Genomic DNA, 13,105 nt, shown 5'->3' with positions numbered 1-13,105 from the left:
TTAACAATTTTATGCCACTCACAGTACACATCTCATCAAGTATACACTACGAAATTTTTTTGGTATTGGACAGACTGCTTCTCCCTCACAGGTAATTCAAACTACATTATCCATTACACACATTTTTAACACGGTTCATTTAACAATTTTATGTCATGATCAGTACACACCTCATCAAATATATCCGAAATTTTTTGGTATTGGATAGACTACTCCTCCCTCATAGGTAATTCACACTACAGATTATATATTTTTGGTATTATTTTATAAAAAAGTGTGCTACCACTTTTAACTTTTTTTATGCCCCCGTTAGGACACAATTGATGAAGTATACACTTGTTTATTTTTGTGACTTTAGATACAATGGAAAGGATTGCATGTCTCGGACCAAGATAATGATCCGAGAAATTAATCATACATAATGCAAATGTGATGATTGGAAGAGGGCATGCTTTTCGAAGAATGCTGATTGCTTTTGTATATTTTGTATATTTTGAAAGGAACCAATGGTATATTTTGTATATTTTGGGAGGGACCAATGGTATATTTGCTCATATATTTTGTAATTAAATTATAGTTTTTTGGGAGGGACCAATAATATATTTGTTACTCCATGTAACACCCCCTTCCCAAAGGTTATGAGTGTCACGTACTTTTCATAAAAATAAAATCCGGCAAGAGATCTCAAATTTCATAAATGAAATCAAAAATTTATTTTGTAGAAAATGTCTAATAAAAAGTCTTCAAAAAACATTAAATGAAATAAACTGAACAAGATTCATGTCAGAAAAACATGTTTTATTTTTGAAAGTCTGAACAAAAATTTTAATGCTCATTCTACTCCTGACCTGCCTGCTCGTATTCATCATCATCACCTGGGTGGTTAAAAACATGAAAATAAACAAAAATGAGTCAAAGACTCAGCAAGAAATCCATCACAACGTAAACATACTAAACATAATGTTTTCATAAAAACTTTCATGCTGAGAGTTTAAATTCATGACTATTCATACTGATGCTTGTGCTATGCATGACTGTTTAAACTGAATTAACTAACTGATCTGATTGATTTATCTGATTGATCTAATTTATCTGACTGGTCAACACACTTAACCCTGTATGCGAGGTTGTGCACCGGCCCCATCCCACGGCCACAAGGGGAGCCGCTGATAGTATTCTGGCATAGTATGGTGGATCACGACTGAGTTCGTGACTTGCACATCCACCCTGAAACTGAACTGCATTGGTACCATGCATCTGAATGGCCATCTGATTAACTAATCTGATTTTATCTTTCACTTGAATTTAAGATGGCTTACGTGTATTATACACATGTGATGCATGACATAATACATACATAATTATAATTTCTGAATCTGAACATGATGCGGAATGACATAATCGTATGCTATGTTGAATGACATGTTTGCATATGACATGAGTGGTTCATAAATAATGGCTGGAAATGAACTGGCTTGAATACTAATTATCTATAAACTGAACTGTGATGATTCTAAACTTATGATTAAATTACTTACCTCGTTGCGTTTCTTCTTGAATAACACTTCGTAACTTGAGACCTATATGAAATAATAGCTATCACTAAATTTGTTTGGAAACACATAAGTACTAATATCTTACTTAATTTAATCCAAAATCTAAAAGATAGTGTTAAACAATTCAATAAATCCTAGTATCTAAATTACTTAAAATACTTATTTATAATTTAGATGAATACTTGAATTATTTTAAAATAATTCATAAAACTTAAATTCTTAAACTAAGCTTTATTTCTTAACATAATTATTAAATCTTATAAGAAACCTAATAAATTCTATTAAATATTCTTAACATCATAATTTCATTAAATTCTTAACATAATAATTTTATTAAATTCTACTAAATAGACAAAGGAATATTAACAAAATACTCACAAAACATCCTTATAAAATAGCCTTTGACTAATATATTTATTTGAGAAAACTGACTTTTAAAATGTTAAGCCCAATAAAATTAGTAAAACTGTTGTTGAAATAAAATAAGAACAGGCTCAATTTAAAATACAAGTTCATTTAAAGATCACTAGAATCTGTAAAAGTTACAAATATAATTATACTTAAAACAATCCTTCAAGGTACTAGATAAATGGAAATAAAAGGGCATATATGTAATATTATCAATTAACATCTGAACACTTAAAACACCACATGTATTATTAGAAGAAAGAACAGAGGCTCGGGAGAGGGACGTGCGACAGAGTCGAAACTCACCAAGGGCAGCGGCGCGATACGGCGATTTTGGACGGCCGGAAGTGGTTGACGGCGCGACTGCTTTGTCTGGGCAGGGTGGTGAGACGCCGAGAGAGAGAGAATGTGAGTCGGAGAGAAGGTGCTCTGTCACGCTGAAACGCTGTCGAGAGAGAAAGGAGGGTGGCGACGATCATGGGCTGTCGGAGAAGGAGTGGGTGCGACGGGGTTGGGCTGGTCGGCTCTTTCTGTGGCTTCCCGAGTGGTGGTGGTGGTCTGCAGGTGCTCACGTTGGAGACGTTCGGGTTGCTCTATTTTTTGGTATTAAAAACAGAGTTATTCCAAGAGGTTGGGGATGATTCACGGCTGGCGGTGCGGCGGGGCTGCTTTATGGTGGTTCTCGGTTTGGTTGCTGGTGGTGCAACCAGTACTTGGCAGCTTACCGAGGTGCAGGGGTCGTGGCTACGTTGGGTTATTGGTTGGACATGCGGCTTTCGCAGTACACTCTCCAAGCGGTGTCGGGAGTACCCAATATCCTCATGGTGCAGCGGCGCGGGTCGTCCTTGAGGTTGTCGACGGTGGCATTGGCATACTCTGGAAGAGGGGCTGAGCGTACATCGAGGGGAAGGCTTGAAGTTTGCGGCTTGGAGTTTTCTTTCCATCCCAAAGTGATAAGCGTAATCTATATATATCTCTAATGAAGCAAAAGGAAACCTAGAGGAATAGAGACGTGCATGAGCTTGGGAGTGGAGACGTGCGGGGCGAAGAGGAGGGAAAACGTGAAAATTAAAAATATGAGTTATCCTAATAACAATAAAATATAAATACTAATAATAATAATGGTACGATAACAATTCTATTAAAATTAACAATCTATTAATAATATAAAATCTGATAAAATAAACATAATAATAATAATAATAATAATAAATTTATTGTTATATAAAAAATTTACGTAAAACTTATATTATAGCCTAAACTTAGGATCGGGTTGGTACACTCCATTTTTTTGGTTCCTCTATATTTTGTAATGAAACACTATTTTTTGGTTGATTAATGAAAGGAGGGACTACATGGTCTAATTCTGGTTGATTAATGAACTATGACTCTTTTTGATTCCTTTTTATTAATTTTGAAATGAGATACCATTATTTGGAAGAAAGTTAGAAGTGCAAAATTTGTGCAATAACACAAAGTCTATTCCCACTTGACTTTCAGCTTGCAGGAACTAGTGAACTTGAGCCAACGAAATTTATACATCCTTTAACCATCCAAAATTTAAATAACATCTACTCCAACAAATTTATACATCATTCAGTTTTTACTATTACAAAAAGTAACCAACCAACCAACCAAGCATAGTCATATATTACATCTACCAAGCAACCAACATCTTTTTTCAAAATTTCCCAAAAAACATGCCTAAACAAAGTACCCACGATATTGAAATTACTAAAACTACACTGAACCTCTCAAACTTTCTCTTGCACCTCTCAGTCTCTATTTCTAGTTGATGTCGATTTGTTTAGATATCCATTGCAAGTTGTATCTTTTGAATTTCAGTTTTTAAACGGTTGATTCTCTTCTCTCCATATGGTAGAATTTCCGGATCATACCAACAAAAAAACCCACAAGAATGCCCAACCTGCAAAATCAATCAACACATATTAGCAAACAAAGATTACCCATATGATTTTCCAAAAACAAACCATATTTTGGAATGAATAAGCATCATATTGCTTTTGAAAAAGATTTCAAATCATTCGTGGCAATTAGAAAACAACATTCTGAGTGTATTAGCTAAACTTCCATCCAAAAACTCAATATCAGCATTCAAACTCCACTTCTCCATTCTCTTTCATGCTAAATGGACACTTATGGACGAAACAAATGTGAAAAAAAATACCCACAATAAAACAAACTCCCTATAGCGATAAGAATGCCATGATCAACTACAACATTCATAAATTTGGAAAACTGAATGGAATACCAAAATTTGATCCAAGTAGGGAAGGCAAAGCAGAAAAGAGAGCTACAAAACTGTTAAACAAGCATATAGGCGGGTATAAATGCCGCATGAGAACATTATACTGGTTAATGCATTCCATTATGGTACCTTACTTTCATATTTTAACACAAACTTTTTGAATTGTTTTCACTTATGTAACAAAAAGCTCACCACCAAAAAACCAAGTTTAGATTTTAAAGATTATGCACTAGGTTGCATACAGACAATCTAAAGTTAAGACTCCGGCATAAGAATTGACAAACCCAAAGAGACAACTTGCTCTTCAACCTCCAACAAACTAAAAATATATTTACAAGAAAAAAGAAAAAATATCAGACCACCATGTATTAAGAAGTACCTGATTAACAGTTGAAAGTTGCGGTCAAATGCAAAGAACCTTCCCTAGTCATTTGCTTTGAATCATCAATCCCAGACAAGCATTTGCCATAGGTCTATTAATGAAATACGAACCCATCTCACCATTTTTATTTTGCCAGAAACCATAGCTGAGAATTTCGGGCAGCATAAAAAAAAAATCATTATTTAAATTTTAAAAAATAAAGCTTATACAGATTAGGCATTAGCATGCCTAGAGAACTCGTTGATTCAAAAGACCTAGAACTCCAATCCAAGTCATCGCCAAGTCAAAATTGCTGATTGTGGTTTTAGTGTCCTTGCACTTTTCCCCTTCCAGAACCATGTTCAGACTCAATTCCCAAAAATTAGACATACTCAACTTGGGGATTGAATGCTACTTCCCAGAGTAAATATCAAGAGAAAGCTCTGCGTTGGTAGGAAATTATTTTCTCATGATTCTTTCACCCATAAATATGCTTCGTGTTATATTGAAATTTCTAATTATATGACATATATTTTCAATTTCTAACTATTAACCAATTTATGCAGAGCAATAGCATATTGCTAACAAGATTACAACCAAATTTTGGAATTTTGGAAGAGCAACCGCTTCACTTAAATTTACAACAAATATTACAAAAATTTCAAATAAAATGTTAGCTAGAATGTCCTTACCCCTTTCGGCGTGACAATGGTGAGTCGACGGAAGCTTTTCAAACTGGGATAGAGGCTTGAAGGGGAGGCCACGGAATGGGTCTGAAGGGGAGCCGACCTAAGGGGGACTGGGATGGAGGCTATTTGAAGGAGGGCGACAGAATGGGTTCTGAAACTAGAGGCTTGAAGACAAAAATGGAAGCTTGGCTTGAAGATGAAATGAGAAATGGATTCTCTTGGGTGGGCAGAATGGGTTTCTCTAAAGGCTTGAAGATGAAACAAAAGCTTGCCTTGAAGTGTTATGCGAAAACGAAGACAAAATTTGAATGGGTTCCTCTGGCTTGAAGACGAAGCTGACGAAGACGAAACTTGGACTGGGTTCCGGTTGGCTTGAAAATGAAGGAGGTTCTAATTTTTATATTTGAAATGGGTTCCTCTGAAAAAAAAGATGAAGCTGACTAAAATGGATTTAAAATGGGTTCCGGTTGGCTCGAAGACGAAGGAGGTTATAATTTTTAAATTTGAGATGGATTCCTCTGGCTTGAAGACGAAGGTGACGAAGACGAAAGTTGAAAGTTGAAAGTTGAAATGGGTTTCGGTTGGCTTAAAGACGAAGACTGTTCTAATTTATTAGACAAAAGCTTTACTTTTTTAATTTTTAAAAATATACAATGTGGCATGTCATGTATAGCGGAAAGGAGAAGCGGGACATTCTGAGCGGTAGGCATAGCATTTCCGTAGAATCTATCTTTTTTCATAAAAAAAACCTTGCGTAAAACTCGTCCATTTGTTACCTGCCCCTAACCTTACTCGCGAAAAGGGCTCGGGCTTTGCTTCAAAGTGGGCTTTTAATTTTTTTAATTTCTTTTTGGGAACGGCGTGCATTGTACTATCCAGATTTGATCCAATCCAATACCGCTGAAGTCTCTGTAGAAAGTCGAGATCGAACTTGGAAGGAAGAGCGAGCAATAGCAATGGCGTTTATGAGGGGCGAGCCACTGGTCACGAAGCTGGCGGTTTTGGCCAAGTACGTGGTTCTTCCGGGAGCCATGATCGCTGCTCTCATCTACTCTCCTCCAGATTACGCGTCCTCCTCTAAGTCCGACAAGTCCCAGAAATAAATCAGGCCCCCTTTTCTATTTCAGCTATCGGTGCGTCACTAATTGCCTTTATCTAATATCTCCTCCTCTTCTTCTGTAGGGTTAGGGTGTTGTACTTTTATTATGCGAATATTTCCATTTGCTGATTAATTCCTAGATTGATTTGAGGCTGTGATTGTGTGGTAATGGATATTGTGGCCCAAGGTGAGGGCTTTGAATTGTGCATACACGCACATATGTTGGGGATTCTAAAGAATTGAAATCGGTAGAGAATTGGAAATGAAGCCGATGTGATTTTAGTTGCTGCTTATTTAATAGAATTTTGGGTTGCCCTTGTTCACAATATGCCTTGTATTCCCAAGTTGTAGGCATATATCTGTATAGTCGCAAATGCTTGATTTTTTCCTGTATAATCGATACACTTGTGCTGATGAAATAATCTTGTTTTGGTGAACCACATAGAATGGGTACTTGATAGGATTTGCGTTGCCTTGCCCTTGTTCATAATATAGGACTAAATGCTTGCTTTTCTTCTTAACACACGACAAATTTTGTTGAGGAGGCATTCCCAACTCTGTTGCCACCTGCCAACCCACCTAAGGTAAAAAAATATTGTTTTGATAAGTTATTGATGATTTTATTCAAAAAGGAAAATTGCGACAGGAAAACCTAATTAGACATAGGAAAAGATACGAGGGAATCATAAAAATCAAGTCCACTAAAATCTATAGCAGCTGCCCAAAGAAACATAGTATTGATGAGGAATATTTAAGCTCTTCCATCGTCAATCCTCAAAATTTATACCCTTCATTCCCCTCCAAATGCATCACACTAGGCAGTGCAATTTGTGAGCTGTCATATAGCCTCTCCTACTTGCTAAAAGGTTTCCTATCCTTCTAGGTATAACCCAAGCCAGTCGAATGCTACCAAAAATCTATCCCACAAAGCTCTAACAATCTCATAATGAAGCAAAAGATGCTTTCCATGTTCATATGATGAGCATGACACTAGTTGATACTAGATAACAAGAAATTAAGACATTAGAAGTAGCAGCATATGCAGCCATTTTAAGAATCATGTTCTCATGTACTTCATAGCCTGCAAAGATATTTTGCAGATGACAGATCCAGAATTTCAAGAATTATGCTGTGAACCATTGGAATCTTTGGAATTATGTCCTGTATTAGGATTAAGGCCTACTCAAACACTGTCTTTCTACTTTGAATATGGAAAGCATTGTTCACTTTCCAACCGCATTTTTATTTGCTGCTTACTGTTTCATTTTTCTTTATCTCTTCTTTGCTCTACAATGAAAGGCCTCTTACTTTGGATGTGGGGAGCTGCTGTCCCTTTTTCTTTTCTTTTTGTAAGTATGCAAGTATTTCTGGTTTATGATTCATGACTCTTTATGTTTTATTTTTTATTTTTTAACTTTCTTGCAGGGTCATCTTCATCACTTGGCATGCATGCTTGCAAAGGTCCACTCTCTTAGATGAATGGGGTATGTAATAATTTCATGATAGAATAATTGTTGAGCTTTAGAATGTAGTTATTTGGAGTGATGAACGCATCTAGCTTATGTTTGAAGAACTTTGTGAAGTATCTTTGTTCTTTCCTTTGCTTTTCCCACAACTAAGCATTATCCAATCAGTACAGGTATAGCCAGGCTCCATTTTAACATTGTGGAATATATATATATATATATATATATATATATAATTATATAAGATGGCCCGATTATTTGTAATGCTTTGATATTTTAATAAGTATAGCTCACACAGAGTGGAGTATGAGTTATGACCCACTGATAAGTGATAACACTATTTTTTAATTGAAGCATGTGCATATGTCCGTTTTACTTTTAGCATGCAACAGTACCTCATAATTTGAGTTAGTACGTGACGCATCCGCGATCTTAATGATAAAGCTTTGTTTACGTTTTCAAACCCAAGTTGCCTTTTTGAGGTTCTGTGATCTCAGAGTTCTGAATATGTAATTCGGTAGTGGCAGACTTCGGACTAGCTGAAAGCTATTGGTAGGACGCACATTGGATTCATTTCAATAGGATGTTCTTAGGAGGAAACTTTTTCCCTTTTATACAAAGAAAAAAAAAATTAATAGGGTTGTCAAATGAAGCATTGAAAAAAAAAAATGCAAGGAATGGGGTGCTTTCATTATTTTTATTCCTTTGCATTTTTTTTTTTTTTGGATCCGACAGCGCATCACATTCGTCGTGAATATTGATAGCCTGCCATTTGAAAATCAGTCTAACTATTTGGGTTGGAAGGCTAACCGATGATTTTAACCGTAGAAAAATTATACTCATCGTCCTTACACCACAAACTATATAATTTTTTATATTTTTCTCTCACTAAATGTAGTATATGGATGATGAATATAAGAATTTAATTATTTTAGGAAGAATAAAATAAAATATAAAAATAAGTGTGGTATGTAGGGATGATAAGGAGCAAATCTCTTAACCGTAATTTCAATTACATAGATCAGGGTCAGAATCAGTGGGCTGAGTTTAGTCGTTCAGTCGTGCCAGCTTGATGAATTAACCAGACTAAAATGAAGGAGGCTCTTCGGTGTCAAGACAAGCATAGGGCGCATTCTTCCAAACGCTTTTTCTGAAAATGTCTTGGGTGACTATATTATTGTGTATGAATTACTCACCAGCAAAAAAGCAAAGATCCTGCTAAGCTAATCTCGTCTCACATTTATGTACACTAGTTTCTTTGGAACCCAAGCCCCCTATTTTGAAGTCCCAATGATGTTCTCATTTTTGTCACTAGGTGCTCAAGCTAATGCCACCATTGCTACCAAAATTGGGTTACCTTTACCATCTCTTCAGTCACCACACATGCACGTGGAGATGTGGGGTTTACAGACATGGCTTTTAAGCGTATAATGAAAGGTCAAACGCTTCCTTTATGCCAGGGCTTATTCCTGGTCTCTAATAACCATATGCGGGCGTTGCAACTGAGATCTTGCGTTAATGGAATCCTCCTGTTACGTTGCGTACGGTTGAAGGAGACCTCATCATCAAAGGCCAACAAATACCACAACAGAACGCATGCGAGGGAACCTGATCACATCATCAATTGTAAACAAAGATGACTCAAATATAGAACACCTTCAATCCCATCCATGCATCACATCAAACAGAACCTGTCCCACTCCAACGTATATAGCACAGGGCGTCGAATATCCAACCTATAATGCAGCCAAACATGGAGAAAATCTCAAAATGAATCGATTTTTGTACAATAATAGTAATAAAACAGCGCTCCTCAATCTTCAGCTGCAGAAACTGTCCAATAATACATTTGGGTGTGCATGGATGGACACTATGGAGTTGGCTTTCTACATATATATAGAAACAGTACTTACACATCAGATTGATAGATTCTGTAGATACTATATGTATATCTAAACTAATAATATAAAAGTTGAACTAGAAGCATTTAAGCACTGAAGCCCAAGATTCTCCGGGGATCCTGTTTGGATGACCCTACATCAGCTAAAAGCCACTGCTGTTGAGGGCAACTGAAGTGGGCAGGGCATTAACAGGGGCATCTATAGCAGGAGCAGAAGCAAATGCAGAGAGCCCCAACAAGCCACAATCAATTTCAACGAGCAAGGAATTTTGATATTGATTTGTGCTTGTTTGAATCCTGTCCATCCATTGCAAGTTTGCATCGGCTGGCATTTGGAAGTGGGAAAAGTTTGCCTGTGTCTTACACTGTTTCTGAATAGTGATCTGTTCCTTATAAGTACTGCAATCTTGATGTGAGAGCAGGGACTTGAAGAGTATCGAGGGTAATGGTGACTGTGATGGGTTGTTGTCGGTGTTTGTGTTTTTGGTTGTTGCAGTGGTGGTGCTGGAAGAGAAGGAAGGTAGGAAACCATTTGTTGGGAATGGGTTGGATTGGGAGACAACTGGGTGTATTAGGCTTTTGAGGTCATCTTGGTTATTTATCAGAAGAGAGTTTTGGAGATCCTGCAATTGACATTCTAATAATGCATTTGGAGCTTCTTCTAGCAATGGAGGCAAGGAACCACTGGTGGCCGATGAAGCAGCTTCCAAGAGGTAGCTTTGTCCTTGAAGAAGTGTGTTTCTCTTCTCCCCTTTTTTGTGAAAAATCCTGCAAATCACCCATTCCTCCTGCAAAATGACCGTTTCACAATCTGTAAACTGCTAGCAAACAGAAGATACAAAAAAAAAAAAAAAAAAAAGGGTGGGTGCTCCCAGAATTTATTTCCAACACACTTATTTAAGTAAAAACCCAAAATGTTTTTTTTTTTTTTTGAAAAAAAAAAAAAAAAAACCCCAAAATGTTGCTTCAGTTCTTTAGCATGAAAATGTCTAATGCGGCAGTATAGAATAAAAGCAAGTCACATTAGGGCATAACATAACATAAGAAATTGTTGCTGTTGACGCCGAATAGAGCTTGTTTAATCAACCAAGTCACATCAAATTGGGGGTAGACAATCCAACTCAACATGGTCTGAGACTCTGAGAGGCATGCATGCTGGTACGAGTTTCAACAAATGAAATGGCAAAAGGTCAACCCAGAAAGTGACAAAATTGAGAGGACCCATTTGCAGGGTGATAGCTTGTTTCCCACGGCGCACGTGTGGGGGAAAGTTGTGGGTAGGGGTCCATTTATACCTTACACGTGTGACGGTAGGAGAAGTCACCATCAAGGCGGTACTCGTGCATGACCCACTTAGTCTTCTCGCCACGTGGGGCTCTGCCCTTGTAGAAAACCAGGGTCTTCTTCATCCCAAGTAGGGCTCCACTGGACGCACTGTAAACTTCCCTGTCTTTGCCTGTGGCTTTCCAGTACCCAGCTCCGGTTGCTCTGTTCGTCCTTAAACCGGTCGGGTACTTCCTGTCCCTCAAGCTGAAGAAGTACCACTCTCTCTCTCCCATCTTTGCCACATCTGAACAAATAACAAACCAACGCATCAGACACGTTAATAATCACAGTTCTGAATAACCGGCTACCGCATTAACTTTCAGTCCAGCTCTTTCTCTCTTTCTTAATGCACATTTATTTATGGTTGAGATATGCGTATCAGAAGGTGAAAGAGTTTTGCAGATGGTCTGGCCAATAATATATGGTAGGAGATTTTGCTTAAACGGGACTGTCAGATTTTAGAGTTAATGGTCATGTGTGTGTGTGGAAATGATAAAATAAATCCTAGTCTTAAACCATTACTCTAAGCTATGACTCTTTACTAACTACAGACAAATATTTTGTTCTACAGTTTCTTAAAGTCTTTGAGTAATTTAGTAGGTCAGAGTTGGCTCTTAAAGGGCGATCGAATTATGAACAATTTTATGGGATTTGCAAGACTAATGACAAGGATCAAATAAGATCAGGACGTTACTATAGACCATGACAGTAAAGCTTAGCATATATTGGTCATTTGATTATTCTTACCAAAAAAAGTTTAGAGAAGTACTACTGTATTATCTTCAAAATACTCTCATGGTAATATGATCAGGAGCTAATCTTGCAAGAAATATACATGAAGAAAGCTATGAGTACTGCATCATAATTACGCTGGGGATATTTATTTGTGCGTATATACATAGCAAGCGTACGTACCTGGAAGTTCCCATGGCTCACATCTGTTGAGGTCAACTTCTGCAATATCGACGCCGCAGAAGCTTCCATTAAACACCTTGGAAGCAAGATAAAAGGTTATGAGCTCTTCGTCGGTTGGGTGAAACCTAAACCCCGGTGGAAAACCTTGGTCGTTTATGTCTTCCCCGGCGAGCTCACACAGAATCTCTTCCACTGTCAACATGTTTTCACAAAAGTGGTTGAAATTTGTATGTTTCCCAAAGAGGTTTTGACAGCGTAGTACTACTACTATATGTTTTGGTGGCGAAAAAAAGAACGATATTTATGAATGAACGAGGTGAAGGGAAATGCTCTTAAGAGACGTAATATATAGGAGGAAAGAGCGCTGAAATCGAAATAGAAGGAAAGTTAACTGCGGGAGGGAGTCGTGAGAGGGATGGATTTTGCATTCATAAAAGGACGTAACACCGGGGGGGGACCTAGAGAGGCGCACCTGAAAGGGGGAAAAAAAAGTTGAAAAGCTGGGTGAAAAATGCAATAAACCGATAGATTTTGGCGTTCGTACGTGCGTGTGTGACTCTGTGTGTGTGTGTGTGTGTGTGTGTGTGTGGATGTAAGGGTGTAGTAAATGTAAAGTTGATTGTAAAGTTGATTGTAGAGATGAGATTTATGCGTGCGTATGTTAGCATATTTGGAGTTATAGGGTCAGGCTTTCTTTCAGAGAGCCGAGAGGTAACACAAGGGAATCTATACTCTATAGCATTCACTCGATCTGAACAGTAAGATGATCATCAGCTTCATGACCAAATCCTTTTCATTATTAAATCTAATAAAAATAGGGAAATGATATTCCACCCAGAAATATGACCGAGAAAAGCTATCGATTGGTTTTTTTTATTCAATGATTAAGAAAATATATTTCTAATGAATTTGTAATTTTTTTTTTCTAAAATTGTTTTAGGGATTTACAAAAATATTTGAAAAAAAAATAAAAAAAAAAGAAAAAGTTGGCCAAATCGGTTCAGTGGAGTCATGTAGCAGCACCTATAAAAAGTATGATATAATTACTGTATAAATGTAATAAAATAGTAAAGTATCGCCAGAAGTTCATTGTGGTTGCTCTCAAGATCATATGAC

The 13,105-nt window shown here is 37.1% G+C and overlaps 1 protein-coding gene and 1 long non-coding RNA gene across 2 annotated transcripts; one reads left to right on the top strand and one right to left on the bottom strand.

Moving 5' to 3' along the window:
- The first annotated feature begins 6,105 nt into the window (after positions 1–6,105).
- LOC121260039 lies at positions 6,106–7,960 on the top strand. The gene is made up of 2 exons (XR_005939671.1): positions 6,106–6,416; positions 7,808–7,960. It is a non-coding gene; the product is annotated as an uncharacterized LOC121260039 (long non-coding RNA).
- Positions 7,961–9,602: 1,642 nt separating this feature from the next.
- Positions 9,603–12,541, bottom strand: LOC121260001 (protein CUP-SHAPED COTYLEDON 3). Its single transcript, XM_041161853.1, has 3 exons — positions 11,990–12,541; positions 11,044–11,318; positions 9,603–10,536 (listed from the first exon to the last, which is right to left on the bottom strand). The coding sequence occupies exons 1-3, from the start codon at positions 12,189–12,191 to the stop codon at positions 9,892–9,894; spliced, it is 1,122 nt and encodes a 373-aa protein (XP_041017787.1). The 5' UTR covers positions 12,192–12,541; the 3' UTR covers positions 9,603–9,891.
- Positions 12,542–13,105: the final 564 nt, after the last annotated feature.

Source organism: Juglans microcarpa x Juglans regia, chromosome 4D (assembly GCF_004785595.1).
Source record: "Juglans microcarpa x Juglans regia isolate MS1-56 chromosome 4D, Jm3101_v1.0, whole genome shotgun sequence".
Taxonomy (NCBI): Eukaryota; Viridiplantae; Streptophyta; class Magnoliopsida; order Fagales; family Juglandaceae; genus Juglans; species Juglans microcarpa x Juglans regia.
Note: the sequence above shows the minus strand (reverse complement) of the source record. Positions and strands in the feature narration are given on the sequence as shown.